The 17,713-nt window shown below is 38.5% G+C and overlaps 1 protein-coding gene across 1 annotated transcript; it reads right to left on the reverse strand.

Annotated features, from left to right (window-relative positions):
• Positions 1-77: 77 nt before the first annotated feature.
• LOC141823532 (cycloartenol Synthase-like) lies at positions 78-11,669 on the reverse strand. Its single transcript, XM_074710832.1, has 18 exons — positions 11,472-11,669; positions 11,205-11,390; positions 10,918-11,007; positions 10,638-10,832; positions 10,262-10,346; positions 8,735-8,901; positions 7,871-8,059; positions 6,792-6,905; positions 6,532-6,654; positions 6,325-6,447; positions 6,162-6,260; positions 6,037-6,093; positions 5,165-5,211; positions 4,927-5,070; positions 4,029-4,206; positions 3,362-3,442; positions 2,471-2,554; positions 78-332 (listed from the first exon to the last, which is right to left on the reverse strand). Exons 1-18 carry the CDS (start codon positions 11,667-11,669, stop codon positions 219-221), a joined length of 2,274 nt encoding a protein of 757 aa, XP_074566933.1. The 3' UTR covers positions 78-218.
• Between the last annotated feature and the right edge of the window lie 6,044 nt (positions 11,670-17,713).

The raw sequence follows: 17,713 nt of genomic DNA on the forward strand, positions 1-17,713 counted from the left end.
CATTCTTTCTCTACTCAACTTCACAAGTTAGTGAACAAAATGCAAACTAAACAAACATACATATATAATCTTCATCAACTAATAGATATTAGATGTTTATGATGCATGAGCACCTTGACACATTAATTAATTCTTTCATGATGTATGAGAACCTTAACACATAATTAATGCCTTGTTTAGATCGTAATACTATTGTAGGAGGCAAGACTCAACGGTCTTTAATTATGGCACAAGATGCGAGTGCGATATTCTCCGAGAGCCCATATCGGAAATATGTTTCGAAACGATGAATAGCTCACCATGCAATTTTTATTTGTAACTCCCATAATCTCCTACACAAGCAAAGAGAAATGATTGAATATTACTATAATCAATCAATACTATTGATATATATTGTCAAAGTAAATGATCCTAATTAAAAACATGAAAGAATGAAATAAATATAAGTGTTCTTGAGTAATGCAGTAGGAATTTTTTTAATAGAAAATATGATTAAAAATATTTATTGCACTACAGAATTTATCTTTTTTTTTTTTTCAAATTTGTCCAAGAGGTTTAAATTCATAGAAATATTCTCACTATTTTTAAACTAGTATCATTTTACTCCTAATCATTACCATTATCATTAATCGACCTAATTAAAGGAAATGACGAACATAGAATTAAGGTACGTCACATATGTAATGCATTGTTTCCCTATTAAGTAATGATCGAAATTTATATATATATAATTTGAAACTAAGGTATTTTGGCAGTTTTAAAATTATAAATGGCGTTTTAAAAAAGAATATATAGGACGGTAATTTTAAGGGCTTCTATGAAATTTTCCCATTAAAGAAAGAAGGAAAAGTAAAACAAATTAAATCTAAGTCTTAAGTAATGCAATAGCAAAAATTAACTAAGAAAAATATTATTTATCAGTATACATTTCACATATTTTCACTTTATTCCTTTCTATCCTAATATTAATTAATATGTAAAATAAAAAAGAATAAAAAAATAGTGAAGGAGTAAAATGTAGAAATGCATTACATTACAGTTTAAAAAACTAAAGTAACAAATATAAAAGGGCAAAAATATAAAAGATATAGGTCTCAAATTATGAAAATCATTAAGAGGATGCCCATTCTTAAAAAAAAAAAGTCAAAAGGACATACTATTTTTCGAGAATATCTTCACTTTCATCTCTTTTATAATAGTTACGACTAACTACTACATGTTGTAATATCTATTTTATAGTTGTTATAACATTGTTCCTTATTTGCAACGCTATTGTAGCAGTTACAAGTAGTTGCTATAATGTGCAACAACTAATGCAATACAATTATAATATTATAGCAAATACTTAATAGTTTCTACGTACAAAGTGATTTTAATCAATTTAAAATAATTTTAATAAAATTTAAATAATTTAAACCCAATTTATAAAAAGTATTATGATATAATTGTGTTCAAAATTTAAGATTTAGGGGTTTAGATTTTAGGATTTAAGATTTCAGATTTAGAGTTTACTTATAACTGTGTATTAGCTATATAATAACTTATACAATTGTTTTAAAGTGATTTTGTTGAAATTTAAATAATTTTAACTATGTTGATAAAAGTATTTTGATATAACAGTATTCAGGCTTTAAGATTCAAGGTTTAGGATTAAGGGTTTAAAGTTTAATTATAATTGTGTAGCAACTACTTGGTAGTTTCTACAACTATTTTAAAATAGTTTTGATCAACTTAAAATAATTTTGATAAAGTTTTTGACCAAGTTGATAAAGAATATTTTGATATAATAATACTTTGTGTATTAATTTTTGAGTTTTACCCAAGACTGCTTAGTATCCGGTCCAATTGTTAGAACTGATAGAATTAATATATCTTCATAATAGTATGATATTATCAATTTCAGACCTAAGCCCTCATGATTTTATTTTTAAATTTTATCTAAAAAGCCTCATACCAATAGAGATATCTTTCATCTCCTCTATATATTTCTAATGTGGGGTTGATTGTAATCTCAACAATTGAAATAAAGGATATTTTAGATATAAAATATATGATGAAATGTCCTTTTTACTTTTTTTTCCCAAAGGGACACTTTTGAATAATTTAAGATGCCCGAATGTAAAACTAGAGAAGTGCTAAAACAATCCTTATAAAATAAAGTAAAATAGAAAAGAAAACTGTTAAAAGAAAACTAAAAAATACTTAGAAATGTGTATTAAAATTGCATTACCCAATTTTTACTTGCTAGTTGGAAAGAAAAAAATGTTTTCGATTTGAGTTATAAAAGCCAAAGAGTGCAAAAACAAAAATATAATCAATAAATTCATAAGTGTGATGCTCAACTATGGCATGAATGAATGCACACCATCAAATAAATTGCATACTTGATACATTCATATTATACATGAAAAATCAAGTGTCATTAAAATAATCAAGCTTGGTGTTTGAATTTAAACAAAAAGTATCTTACTTGTTGGGGAAACTCGCCATTCTCCATTTGCATATTTATTAATATTTTTGCTGCTCTATGCAATGGTCTTGGATCTCTGTCACCCTATTTCAACACAAATTTGAAAGAAGTAAATAGCAATGTTACTTCATCTATTACATCATTACATTCAAGAACATTTTATTAACATAAAAACTAAGACAACTTAACAATAATTAGAAAATAATTAAGAAGAATGGATATAAATTCTTATATTCGTTTTAAATATTTTGAACTTAGGGAGTTGGACAATTAGTAAACAACAAAACAATCATATATATATATATATATATATATATATATATATTAGGTTAGGTTACTTGCACAATGTTCAAGGAAAGAATAACAATGTAGTGATCCTAAATACATAGGACTAATGAGAATGAGGCTTGTTGTTGCTGATGATTATATAACTTTGGCTTCTGCTTGGATAGTTCTAAATCGTTCTTGAATTAAATACCTTTAGTTGTGTCTTTTTTTGTTTGCTATGTCTATTGCAGCTTAGCATCCTCATTTCAGTGAAAGAAAACATATTATTCTCTAATTGTTGAAGTTAGAGCTAATCAAAGATATAATGTTTCTTATGTTACCCTTTTAGAAACCCCCAATAGTCCATGTCAACAACAACCTCATCCCCAAATTCTAATCTTTTTCATCTTAAGACAAGAATAATCTTCATAGAATCAACATTTCACTCATTTTGCAGTAACTTGCACACAATATTTCATTCTTTGCTTCCTAAATATCATACTTCCAATCTTTCCCCATAGGGATTTTGTATGTTGTGCCATTCACTTGATAAAAATTGCTTGTAAATTTGTAGTCCTAGGAAATCCAAGCTCTCATAAGATTTGTGGTCAACAGATAACTGACCTGTCCTGCATCAATTAGAGCTAGCATGGCCCAACTTGTATTCACTGCGTGAACTCTATTGCCCTCAAGATTTGTGTAGACCTACTCAAAGAGAACACAAGAAAAATCTAAGTCACTTACAATTTTGATAATGTGAAATATAAAGCAGTCAGTAACTTTCTGAACCAATGAAGATGCCAGTGTAACACAATCATAATTGGCTAGGTACACATGAATTGAAATTAGAATAAACTCGTTTAGTAAACTTATGTAGAAACGTTGGAATTTGATGAATTTTATAAAATAAGATTCGGATACTCAAGTAGACTTTCACACATTGTCCCTACTATTTGAGGACTACTGCACCAACATTGTGTTGAACAGATTATAAAACTAAAATATGAAGATGAATGTATGAGAAGAAATAAGTGTGCCACTTCATGGATAAACATCTTTGCTAATTCAAAGGCATCAAAAGGCCAAATGAAACTATCTGTAAAGGTATTGCCTTGTGATATGCCAAAGATGTCTCTTGATAAATTTGATATCTAATTATAACATAAAAAAGGAAAAAAGTGTGTTAAAAAATAGAGAATATTATATGCAAAAATGAACTAGAAACCATATAATGGTGTTGATTCTAGGAAGAAACTTAAAAAGATAAATGGGTAATAAATTAGGAATTAACCTTATCTACACAAGAAAGGTAGCTCTCTCCCCAACCACCAGAAGCAAGTTGTTTAGATAGCAGAAAGTTGCATGCCTTTTGAATACAAGAGTTGCTTGCATATGTCCTTCCAGAAGAAAGTAATCCCGCTACTCCAAACCATGTGCCATAAGTGAAGCAGACACTCCAAGATCCATACCTATTAGAAGTAGATAATAGTCTCTATAAAAAGTTTAAATACCTCAATAACACTTTTATAATGAATGACCATGAAGATTTTGTTCTTGGAAATACAAAAATAAGACTAATTGAGAGAGGAAATGATAGTTGAGCAAGATGAATCTTTAGGAATTAGTAACCACAATTATAGACTATAACACACTAGCTTGATGAATCTTTGAATGAAATAGAATATTTAGATTTTTCAAATTTGACTTTCTAATCAACACCAAAATTGAATTGTCAAATTAACTTTGACAAAAAAGATGAAGTATAGGGATAAATATCTCGAAAGAGAAAATAAAACCTCTTTACTCTCTCAACAAAAAAAAACCTCTCACTAAGAAAATCCCTCAATTCGGAGAAAAAAAAATCATTAAACGAACCAAAGAAGATTTTTATTAATTCAATATATTGTCTATATACATAGGATCCCAACCCCATTCTTCATAAAATAAATATTCAATTTATGTGAATTGATTTATTTTAAGTTAAACAACCTTTTAAAAATTCTCCCATTGTATTTTAAAAATATAACAAACCATAAGAATTTGACTACTTAAACAACTTTTAATCTTTCAATAAGTGATTAACATGCTGACTATATTACTTTCTTTATTTTTTTGACTTCTTTAAACAAATGACAAAAGAGAGTCCTACAAAATAGATTTAAAGGCGATAGACAACTATAAGTGCAAACCATGAACCATCATCTCGTTGCATCTTTTCAAGAAAATGTGCTGATTTATTAATGCAATTATCTATCTCCTCTCGCCGGTGGCATGGATATATCTTTTTAAATGTTGTCAATGCCTGAATCGCTGATGAGGTGCATTCAACATATCTACAAATGACATTTATATTTCAACTATATATAAAAAATTGAAGTAAATAAACAAGAATTGTTATGTTAAGAAATAGAAGTGATGAAATCTTACGAATAGTCAATAGCAATGTCTTCAAATATTCCAGAAGGGTTAAGAATCTGTATAAAAAAAAATGACTATGACTTTGATAGAAGACTGACATATCATGTTCTATCCTAGTTTTATAGATAAAAATTCTAGGTTATTTTGAACCAACCAAACATACATGAATACTTTCTGCGGTATATCTAAGGCTAATGCTTATCAAGACCATGCATGATTGTGAACCAAACATGAAGTTTATAATATAGTTTGCCTTGGAAGGAAAGTTGATATATCAAAAGACCAACAATTAAAGATAGAGAATTTTTTGTTAAATTGTACATTGTTCTAATTTCCCAAATCTGTTCCACGAAATCTCACGTTATACACAATTGAAAAGTGTGAAAAATGTCCCTAGATTTAGTTCTTTCTTCTAAAACCAGAAAAGAGACCAGTTTATTATGAAGTTTTCATTTTTTTTTTGAAATTGAAAAGGAACATACATAAAGATATTTCATATATAAACTAGCCACTCCATTTGTATGTGCCAAAGTTTATTTCTTTCTTTTATTTTTTCTGTTGTGTTCCTCTCATGCTTCCCTCGACTATCCAAAATTTCTATGGTTCTTGAATTAACATAACAATGCCTTGAACTAATGATCTAAGAAATTAGTTAATAATGATGATCATAATAGTAAATAATAATTAATCTCATTTTGGTTTGTCATTATATCTCGATTAGGTCAGCCATTTCAATTTGTTATTGTCTCAATTCAATTTTGTTGTAGCTTTATAGATGATGATAACTATATCCTATCAATGCATCATTCGGTTTTATTCGATGTATCATATTGCTTTCAATGCAGAATGCAACAACAATAGAATGTTCTTGGAGTACATACCTCCAGCCAAGCATAGGATCTTATAGGTTCCCAAGTGGAAAAACCGCCATCCTTGTTCTGCAGCATAACTACAATTAGAAGAAAAGTTACTATTAAGTATTTGCATCTATTTCTGGTGTTGTTACCATTAGTGAAAGGATGAAATTAACAGCATCATAAAGCTTCCTTGCTTCAATTGGATCACCAACAATCTTTGAAGAAACCTTAGATAACAAGAGAACAGCCTGCAGAAACAACATTACCATCGACATCAAGAAATTTGGCTTGACAATAGAAGATAGAGGCTACCTTAAGTCCTTCTGCTGTGCAATCTGATACAGGCCACCCTTGATCTGCAGTGGCAAAGGTCCATGCACCTTTGGAGATGTGACGGTACCAAAAATCAAGATCACCAGGGCAATCTTCAAGTATCTTCCAATCAAGAAGAAGTGAAAACTTAATGTTGTACTTACATATTCAACACATACTTTAAGAACATTGTTAAAAAATGCTAACCTGTGAACCTTTAAAGAATTCGTGAGCCTTCTTGAGTGTTAGACCAAATTCCTCATAAAGATCAGTTGACATAATTGCACAAACAGCAAAAGCTGTGTCCCACAACTGGCTGCCATTACAACCCTGCAAAATTAACAATACAACAACAACTTCTTGAACACATACAAAAAGGGTACCATGCACACTATTCAGACATTGTACATGATTCTAGGAAGTAAAAAAATCTAATAAGAGTACATGCATTGCATCTTCTAGTGTACCTGCATTTTCATTCCATCTTCAGCTAACCATAGATAATCATATATTCGTGGAAGATGTAACTTAAATGCCTCTGAATTTGGATCTTCAATCCAGACACAAAGCATATTAAGTACCTAAATAGATGAAGTTTCAGAAGAAAACAACATTTCTCACATAATTGCTGCGTAAATTGTTAAACATTTACAGTGTTGGTTGGGTCAGAAAGAAAAATTGGTTTGGGATTTTCATTCTCATTCCATTTAACTCGTATACTAAATTGATAAACTCTACATGGAAAGTTATTGAGAATCAACTACTACTGTATCATGATATGTGGCACAGGATGATGCTGACAATGAAAAGTAAGAAGAAAGGAAAAAGGAATTTCTCAAAGAAAAGGCCTCGAAGTTGAATTCCAAGCTCATAAAACAATCGTTAAAACAATCAGGAATAGTTGAGCCAATATAAAACAAATGCAATTTAAAGTTTAATTTTAAACATAAACCTTTGTTAGATAAATATGAAATACAAGTCAAACTCAAGTTTACATCCAATAACATGAAGTGCATCCATGATATAGTTCTAAAAGACAATATATAGGCATTCATACCATAACATACAAACAATAAGAATTAGATGGGTTTTTTGGTATACAAAGGATCAAGACTTCTGAAGTTTAGGTAAAGGTTATACTTTAAAGCCAACATCCCAACTTTTTTTATGTAGACATTTGTTCTTCCAGGAAAGTGCAAAATTACCTCGTAGGTCTAATTGCAATCAACATTTGTAATTAACTGCATTCATCAGTAAAAATAACTTATCTCATAACATCAAAGAATATGCAGCATCAAAATCCATAGAGTATCCAAAAGGCACATAAAACAAATGTGAGTAACTCAGAAAGGATGATAATTTTGATTAAATACTTCTTTATAAGCTGCAGGATTTGCATCTCAACTTCTGGAAATAGGTTCATCTAATGGGACATGCTATAGTTCTTGGTTGTTATGCATTTATGATGAATTGCCAATAATGAATCCTGTTGTTTGGTATAAAAATTGACAGTAATCAACTTCTTTGAAGAAATCTTTTGACTTACCTTGTTAACTGAACCAAGGCAAATATATCTAGTATTCTCATCTTCATAATGAATATGTTGGATAGCAGTATTAATAGCCTTCTCTCTCAACTTGCTACAAGGCCAATGCATTAAAATAGGTTCAACAATTTTATGAAGGAATGCCCAAAGGATGTCTTGTATAAATGGATGTGGATAGTATAAATCTTCCTGAAACATACATCATCAAGCCACAAAAAAAAAGAGCATTTAGTATATACTAATAAGCATCACAACTTATTATAGCCACCAATTACAAAGTTATTTAATTCATTTTATGATTTTCTGGTAATGCACTTTGTGCTTAAGAAATTTGAGGATAACATTACACATAAATATCAAGAAATGTAGTTTGGGTCATTAAAAAGTATGAAATGTGTTCATATCCCCATGCTACAAAATAATGCATAAAAGAGACCTACTCTATATTAATTATAATGCTAGAAGTCAATTTTCACAAGAGACTCATTACAGACCTTATATCCCCATGCTACAAAATAATGCATAAAAGTGGCCTGTTCTGTATTACTTACTATGATAGCAACCAACTTGCACGAGGGACTCATTGTAGATCTTAACCTTTGATTTATTTCTAATACACAGTCTAGCTCTTCATTCTGTTGATAGTTATCTAATTCACTATATCTCTTCCCATCAACATTTATTTGGATTGAATGTACTTATGATAAGAATCACACAACCTTAGAATTATTAGTTACTCTAAGACACATTTAGATACACTATAGACATTGTAATAAAATAGGAAAAAAGATGCAATGACATGCATGATAATAGTACATCCAATTAGTCAGAACTCGGAGAATAAGGAGTAGAAGAATTGCACACCTTTGCACACTCATTACGAGCCTGATTCCAATCTATCTGGTCATATGGGCAATGGAATAGCTCATTTCTTAGTGACAAGATTATTGGTGTAATTGGGCCAGTAAATCTTTTCCCGTATATATATGACATGGGCAAGTAAACCATCCGGCAATTGCACCACATTCGTCCTATAAAATAAAAATATTTGATAAAGTTCAGAGCCTTGTTGTACCATTCAGATTTGTAATTTGGAAATGAAAATTGCTGGTATAAAGGCACCATACAACAATATGATGAGTGATCAGAGCTTGCTAGATTCCTTCTCTTAATGCTATCTCTTCTTTGCACTTACCTAAAAGATACTTATTTGTTGCATCCTAAAGGTCATTTAAACCACCTGATAACAATAACACCAACAACAACATAGCCTTTATCCCACTAAGAGGGGTCAGCTATATAAATCTTCCTATGTCATTGAGTTCAATCCTCTACTATATCATCATTTATATTTAATATTCCCTCTTTTTATATTTATTTAATCAAATTTTAATTCATTATTAATTGAAGTACATTATTTAAGACATTTGAAGTACATGCCCTTACCATATTAAATACGTCTGTCGTCGGAGTTTTTCCTCATTGAAACCATAGATTGCTTATATAAATGAAACTTACTAATACATAAATGCTAAGAATACATATGACCATGGTTATATTTTACATGATGCCTTCCCTTGATGTTATCTCTTTTCCACTTGGTTGAAAGATGTTTGATGGCATCCGTCAAACCACCTGATGCATCTGGATATTCCTACCTCGTAGAACAACAAACAAACCAACAGGAACATGATGATGGCACACAAAAGGCATTGGCATAGTAGAGCAGGTCTATTGCTCCAAGCAGAGAAGTGAAATTGACACTTGTTTCTCAAAATAGAATGGGCATTAATTCTACTTATGGCGTTTTATTTGTCAAAAATTTATATATAAAGGAATGGCAACCCTAATAGAGAGATGATGGAGTTCTCAAATATATACTAAAAATTTGCACCATGTATGTATAAAATTACTATCTCCACTTTAATAATCATATTAGTTCATCTTAAGGAAGTATCCAAAAGAAATACATTACTTTTCTTGGTAACTAAGCTACACATAACACTTTTGAACAGTGAGAATGTCTATGTAGAAAATTTGGTCTTCAAATTTTCAAGTCACATAAAAATTACTTCTATCCAATAGGTTTTGGGATGTAATGAAAACTATATATTAGGCGCATTGCTTGCAATAGAAAATTGTATATTACATGTTATCACGAATGTATGAAGAGTTCGAAACTAGTCCTAATAAGCAAAAGTCCTCATATATGTTGTTATTTACTACTACAGGAGCAGGCAGTAAGTGATTGTGACAACATTTCCCACAATACAAAATTTTAATGTTCTACTAGTTACCATTCAGCTTATCTAAGACATCATTTTTTGCTTTTACATCCTCTTTTTAGTTGGAACAAGATATTGTACTTATTGTTTTCTAACAAATGCATACCTGGATGAACTGGTAGAAAGTAGGGCAGTAGCCACATTTCTGGTGGCAAAGGGTTGTTACCAGACCAGTCAAACACTCCAAGCACCTGAATGAAATTCAATGTAGGAATCAAGCTAAGGCTCTTCTCTTGGACATGTGATATAAGTAACAAATAGAACAAAAAGTAGTAAAACAATCCTATAAGGTTTCATTAGTATCACCAAATGTTTCCATGGCAGGAACCCCACCCCATTGGAAGCAAAGCATGCGACTATAAGTGAGTGTAACCAATCCACAAATGCTTAGTTTAGTGAGGTAATTAACTATCTTTGGCTTGTGGAATACATGGATATCAAGCCTTAATATAAAAGAAATTCACTATTATAAATATTCTTACAGATAACCACATCTTTCCCCATGATGGTGTACAAGTTGCACTTCCATGGTCTAAGATCCATTTTCTCCCTTTTTCCATTGCCCCATCTCCATCATCAGGTCCTTGTCCAAGCAACCTTAAAGTAACATAATTCAATGTCGAACCAAACATAGTACTCTCACCCTCAATATGCAAGCCCCACCCTCCATCTCTGTTCTGCAATACATAAGCACACAAATGACAATTTATCAAAGGATTTAGATCAAGTTTATCAAAAAAAAAAATGTCAAGAATATGATGCCTGATGGTTGTAGAGATAACGACGAATCTCCTTCTGGTGCTCAGGTGTCAGAACACTATTTAGAGTTCCAGTAACTTGTAATGTTATTATCTGCATAAATCAAGAGGTAAAAATTTAAGTCACATCCACTGCCAAAATTCAAGTCTTGTCCGACAGTAGACTAAGTCAAATTTTTAGAAAAATAAAAATTCCCATAAGAGCAATCAAGGCACAATATTACAAAAGTATAATCTAGAAAAATGGTTAAGCCCTTATAATTTTTCATATTAAAAGATTCAAGCAAATACCAATCCTGGCAACAAAAACATTGGGCCAGCAAAATCCCCAGGCCAGTGTCCATCATGTGCTTGGTGAGTAGAAAAAACACTAATGGCCTTTCTTAAGGAAGTCACTAGAGCTTCTTCTGTGACATCTTCATCATCTTCAATCCTGATGATAGGATAGTCCATCTCAAGTGGATTCTCCTTTGCAAACTGCAATAAAGTAAAGAAAATGATCAATAGCAAATCCATCTGCTTTTGAAACTTGAATATGTTTGAACTAGTAGCTCGTACCTGCAACCGCATGAGCAGATCGGCACTGTGTTTCTTCTCGAACCGGCTCTCGCGGAAAGCTTCTCGCGCCCTCTCCACCTCCTCGATTTCCTCAGGCGTGCCGAGGCTGGGGTCGAACTCCCACACCTGTCTTCCGACGTGATTGTTGGTCGTGCGCAACCAGGGGCTGCCGCCCTCTGCGACCTTGAGCTTCCACATGTCGATCGGGTAGAAGAAGGAGCCCGGCAGACGAGACGATGCTAGCTGTGCGCTCGAGTTCACCGAAGAGTACGTATCGGAGTGGAAGACGGTCGGTGCAGAAGCTGCCCGGCGCTTCGCTCTTGGCTGAGACGATGGGAAGCTTGTGAAGCTCAGGGAGTCTTATATAATAACTAACGTCAAGTGCAGGGCACGTGTTACTTGACTTAATCGTTAATTTTTTTAAAAATAATTTAAATAAATAAAATGAAAATGATAAAGCAAACTAAAATTTTCTTTTATTTCCTTGTCTTCTCGTGGCTGATTGCATCTCTTTTTCCTTTCTCTACGTTTTTTTGATCGTTATCTAATCAAATTGGTACTTAGATTATCACATATTTATTTGTTTGGTTGTTTTAATTTTTACGCACACATCTATCTACAGTGATATCTCTCTGTAGATGTGATGTGTCGTCTATATATATGTAAAAAACTTGTTCTTATTTATCTAGCTAGTTCATATAAATTATCTAGCTAGCTAGGCATCATAAGTCGAAGAAATATCAGTAGGAAGGTCAGGGGGTGCCCTGGCGCGACCACTCCGACGCTCAAGTCAAGGACGGCGAGAGGAAGAAGATGAACAGTGTAATGAACTTGAGCATAAAGAGAAGAGTATTCGTGGAAGAAGCTACCTGTGGAGGAGGGAGTGGTCGTTTTATAGAGAGATGAGCGTGTACCTGTCACGTCATCATTAAAGGAGATTCCATCACAATTAATGAGGTGAAGGAACAATTGAGTTTTCTGTCCCATCGTTGCTAGTAACCATCTTGTCATGGCCCATGTGGGTGTCAGAAGGATGGTGATAATAAATGAAGGGCGTGGGCCAGTCAGAGAACATGATGGGACATGCCAGGGCACTGTAAGGCGAGTCTGCTGAGGACTCGGATTCGGCAAAATTCAGCCGGATTCGGCGAGGCTCCTGCCGAATGGAAGGATTCGACGAGGTATTTAGACTCGAGTTCGACCATGATGATCCCATTGGATTATCCCCGGAACATAAGCCTCCCCACTAGTCTAGTCGAAGGGAGCGTGAGTCGGACTGACTAGACTGAGTTGGACTCGAGTCTGAGTCAGGTCCATAGACTCAGCTGATCAAGTGGGAGAGAGTGAAACCTGGAGTCCGAGAGGATAGGGGCAATGATAACCCGTAGGTAGAATACTTTGCAAGTCCGGTGAAGGAGCTGGTACAGATCCAAGATAGTCTTCAAAATGAGACCAGGGGTATGGGGCCGAGAGGGTTGTAGAGAAGCCTTGGAAGAATGGCTGAGAAGCCTTCCTGGAAGGAAGGATGAGAAGTCTTCCTGGAAGGATGGCTGAGAAGCCTGGAAGGAAGGATGAGAAGCCTTCCTGGAAGGATGGCTGAGAAGCCTGGAAGGAAGGCTGAGGAGCCTTCCTGGAAGGAAGGATGAGAAGCCTTCCTGGAAGGATGGCTGAGAAGCCTGGAAGGAAGGATGAGAAGCCTTCCTGGAAGGATGGCTGGGAAGCCTGGAAGGAAGGCTGAGGAGCTTTCCTAGAAGGATGGCTGGCTGAGAAGGCTGGAAGGAAGGCTGAGGAGCCTTCCTGGAAGGATGGCTGAGAAGCCTGGAAGGAAAGCTGAGGAGCCTTCCTGGAAGGATGGCTGGGAAGCCTGAAGGATGGATGGCTGAGAAGCCTGGAAGGAAGGCAGAGGAGCCTTCCTGGAAGGATGGCTGAGAAGCCTGGAAGGAAGGCTGAGGAGCCTTCCTGGAAGGATGACTGGGAAGCCTGGAAGGATGGCTGGCTGAGAAGCCTGGAAGGAAGGCTGAGGAGCCTTCTTGGAAGGATGGATGACTGAGAAGCCTGGAAGGAAGGCTGAGGAGCCTTCCTGGAAGGAAGGCTGAGGAGCCTTCCTGGAAGGATGGCTGGGAAGCCTGGAAGGAAGGCTGAGGAGCCTTCCTGGAAGGATGGATGGCTGAGAAGCCTGGAAGAAAGGCTGAGGAGCCTTCCTGGAAGGATGGATGAGAAGCCTGGAAGGAAGGCTGAGAAGCCTTCCTGGAAGGATGGCTGAGAAGCCTGGAAGGATGGCTGAGGAGCCTTCCTGGAAGGATGGCTGTGCAGAATGGCCGACTGGCCAAGCTGAGTGACCGACTAGTCGAATGACTGTGCAGGATGGCCGACTGGCCAAGCAGAGTGACCGACTGGCCGAATGACTATGCAGGATGGCCGACTGGCCGAGCAGAGTGGCCGAATGACTGAGCAGAATGGTCGAATGACTGAGCAGAATGGCCAACTGACTGAGCAGAATGGCCGAATGACTGAGCAGAGTAGCCAACTGACTGAGCAGAATGGCCGAATGACTGAGCAGAGTGGCCAACTGACTGAGCAGAGTGGCCAACTGACTGAGCAGAATGACCGAATGACTGAGCAGAATGGCCAACTGACTGAGCAGAATGACCGACTGGCCGAATGACTGTGCCGGATGGCCGACTGGCCGAGCAGAGTGGCCGACTGGCCGAATGACTGAGCAGAGTGGCCAACTGACTGAGCAGAATGGCCGACTGACTGAGCAAAGTCTCTGTATGAATGAAGGTGAAGCCGAGATGGCGGCAGAGAGACCGAGTGCTCATGAGATTAACTGAGCCACTGACTGAATGAGGCCAAGAGGCCTGTAGAGAGGCTCAGAGGTTGAATTTAAGCTCGATCCCGACTATGTCCGAGTCGGGAGAGTAGTGTCGATGGCGTAGGTCCGAGACCTAAGTTTGTCGATGGAGTAGGTCCGAGACCTAATTATGTCGGTGGAGTAGGTCCGAGACCTATGCAGAGTCGATGGAGTAGGTCCGAGACCTAATTATGTCGGTGGAGTAGGTCCGAGACCTATGCAGAGTCGATGGAGTAGGTCCGAGACCTAATTATGTCGGTGGAGTAGGTCCGAGACCTAAGTTTGTCTTGATCCGCGACTATGTTCGAGTCGGGAAAGTGTTGAGAATGACTGAAAAGCCTTAGCATGGGGAGGGCCTGTAGAAGCATCACTGTTATTCAAGTGTAAGAAAAGTAAAATATTTACCGTAACATTTAGCGCTCTTGGCCGCTAAATGCGGTAAGGCTGGAGATGTGTAGCGTTCCATGGCCTGATGGACCTGGGCCTGGTGGGCTTGGCCCCTGGTGGGCCTCCGCAGATTCGAACAGCTTGAGGACCGGCGCCGGCGGAGCTCTCGCGGAAAGAGAGGGAAGTCGTGAGAGGCCGGCGCTTCCAACGGCTGTCCGGAGATCGCGAGGACGGCGGCAGCCACCGCCTTGTCGAAGTCTTACTGCATCATGGTGATGAGGTGAGATGGAGGAGGTTGGGGAGGTTCGTCCGTCGGCATCTCAAATCCGGGCAAAGAGGTTCCCACAGACGGCGCCAAATTATGTTCCGGTTGAAACCAGCTTCGGGACACGTCGCCGGACCTCCTCCCTGTTGGCTCTAAACAGTAGCAGGCGGTGTAGACAACGAGAGCTTTGCGGTCGCCGTAGACTTCACCGGAGTCGATGATGAACCGCAGCAACCTCAAGGATGGCCTGAGAACACAAGGATCGTCAGTAGGAAGGCCAGGGGGGTGCCCTGGCGCGACCACTCCGACGCTCAAGTCAAGGACGGCGAGAGGAAGAAGATGAACAGTGTAATGAACTTGAGCATAAAGAGAAGAGTATTCGTGGAAGAAGCTACCTGTGGAGGAGGGAGTGGTCGTTTTATAGAGAGATGAGTGTGTACCTGTCACGTCATCATTAAAGGAGATTTCATCACAATTAATGAGGTGAAGGAACAATTGAGTTTTCTGTCCCATCGTTGCTAGTAACCATCTTGTCATGGCCCATGTGGGTGTCAGAAGGATGGCGATAATAAATGAAGGGCGTGGGCCAGTCAGAAAACATGATGGGACATGCCAGGGCACTGTAAGGCGAGTCTGCTGAGGACTCAGATTCGACAGAATTCAGCCGGATTCGGCGAGGCTCCTGCCGAATGGAAGGATTCGACGAGGTATTTAGACTCGAGTTCCACCATGATGATCCCATTGGATTATCCCCGGAACATAGACATTTATATATATATATATATATATATATATATATAGAGTTTTTTTATGCTGCGTTCCTTCTCATGGGCGCCTGTGCGCGCCTGTCCACGTGGCACTGCCAGCTCGTCACGCCTAAGTCGCGTTGGGTTTCTTTTATTTTTTTCCCTTTTCGATTTCGATCTGCCGCCATCTCTGCGTTTCTTTTCTTCCGTTTCTGATTTCCCTTCCCTAGGTTTTCCGTTCCTGCCGCCATCGCTACTGCCGCTGCACGCCATCGCTCCTGCCGCGCTTCCCCTCGCGAGCAGCCCCTCGCCGCACCGGTCTTGCCGCAGTCGCCCTCGCTGCACGCGAGCAGCCCATCCCCCGCAGCCCTTCGGCATCCCGTCGTCGCGTGCAGCTCGGCGCAGGCCGCCCCTAGCCATCGAGTTTCGCATCCCCAAGCTCCGGCCCCCCTCGAGCTTCGCCTCTCCGAGCTCCGGCCCTTGCTGCAGCCCTTCGGCGCCGCCATCCCCCTCATTGCACGCGAGCAGTCCGCAGTCCATCATCGTGCTGGTCTCGCCGCAGACCGCCCCTCGCCCTCGATCGTCGCCGCCACCCAGCCCTTCGGTGCCGCCATCTCCTCGCTGCACGTGATCCTAATTTTTCATAAGGTATCTTGTGAAAAATACAACACCGTGCTCTCATAATTCTTTACTGAGATATTGCTTTCTTGGCTTTAAACGATAGGTTGCTGTAGATCTTCTTGCACGCGATTCAGACGCATGGACCGCGGTGCTTTTGCTTCTGGTTCGTTTTCATTTCTCGTCTCTGTATTTTTTTGTCGTCTCTGTATTATGGGTGTGGTAAATTTAATGAGTCACGTAGGATTCTCAATGAAGATTCTTTTCCTTGTAAATAGACGTAGGGAGCATATTCATAAAATGCAATATATTCAGAAACTACTAGAAAATATAGTGTGGTTTACTGCACTAGAGATATTTTAAGCATAGAAATGATTATCTTCCTTTCATAGAGATGAGTTGAAGCAATGGAAAGTTTCAAATTTTCAATTGAACTAGAACACTAATTGACACTGAATGCACAAAGTCAAACATCACAAATCAATCTCCCCTAAAACAAACACTAGACTATTAAAAAGCAAGGCATATTTAATGCAGATCAGATATGAGATCGCATGGGATGGTCGGAATCCGACGAATTTGATCGAAAACGATCTGAATCCCGATGGCAGCCACTGGTGGCCGTGATTCGATCGATTTTCGACCAAATCATGGTCGGAGCGCCGGCGGTCCTTCCTCGGCTGGTCTCCGGCCGTGATTTGGCCGAAAATCGGCCGAATCACGACCAACAGTGGCTGCCAACGGGATTCAGCAATTTCCGACCGAATTTGTGAAATTCCAGCCACTATCCGATTGGAATCCGGCGCCGGGAGGTGCGCCGGCGACTGGCGCGTCAAACGCGCCCGGTCTTGTGGCCGGCGGTGGCCGTACGAGGCGACGACGGCGGCGGGAGCGGGACGGTGCGCACGAGTGATATATATATATATATAGAGAGAGAGAGAGAGAGAGTTCTGATATTTTGTGTGACACGGTTTGCGTGATCCCGTGTGTGACATCGTCGACCCCCGCCGCTTCTGCCCGCCCTGCCGGGCCATCCGGCCATCGCCGGCCGTTGGATCGGGCCCGATCGACATGCCACTTGCCGGCGCGTCGGTCGGCTTAGGATTCGATCGAAAACCGCCGAATCCAGCGCGCAACCACTGGCTGCCAAATCACGATCGATTTCCTGCCAAATCACGGTCGAAGACCGGTCGAGGAAGGACCGCTGTCCGGCGCGGCCACTGCCAGACGTGATTCTGGCCAAATTGCGCTGCATTCCGACCACAATCTGACCGGAATCCGACGCCGACGAGTGGCGCATCCATCAGGCCCTATCCGGCGGCCGGCGGTGGCCGGACGGCGTGGCGAGGGGCTGTGGCAGCGGTAGGGGTCG

The sequence above is a fragment of the Curcuma longa genome, chromosome 3 (genome assembly GCF_044706935.1).
Source record: "Curcuma longa cultivar G26 ecotype Majalengka, Jawa Barat chromosome 3, ITB_CL_G26_1.1, whole genome shotgun sequence".
Taxonomy (NCBI): Eukaryota; Viridiplantae; Streptophyta; class Magnoliopsida; order Zingiberales; family Zingiberaceae; genus Curcuma; species Curcuma longa.

Coding starts and splice junctions, on each gene's coding strand:
- LOC141823532 (XM_074710832.1), bottom strand. CDS start 11,669: ATGTGGAAGCTCAAGGTCGCAGAGGGCGGCAGCCCCTGGTTGCGCACG. Junction 6,094..6,161: donor ATTTCATCCTTTCACTAATG/GTAACAACACCA, acceptor GTTATGCTGCAG/AACAAGGATGGCGGTTTTTC. Junction 2,555..3,361: donor CTCTAATTGATGCAGGACAG/GTCAGTTATCTG, acceptor GTGTTGAAATAG/GGTGACAGAGATCCAAGACC.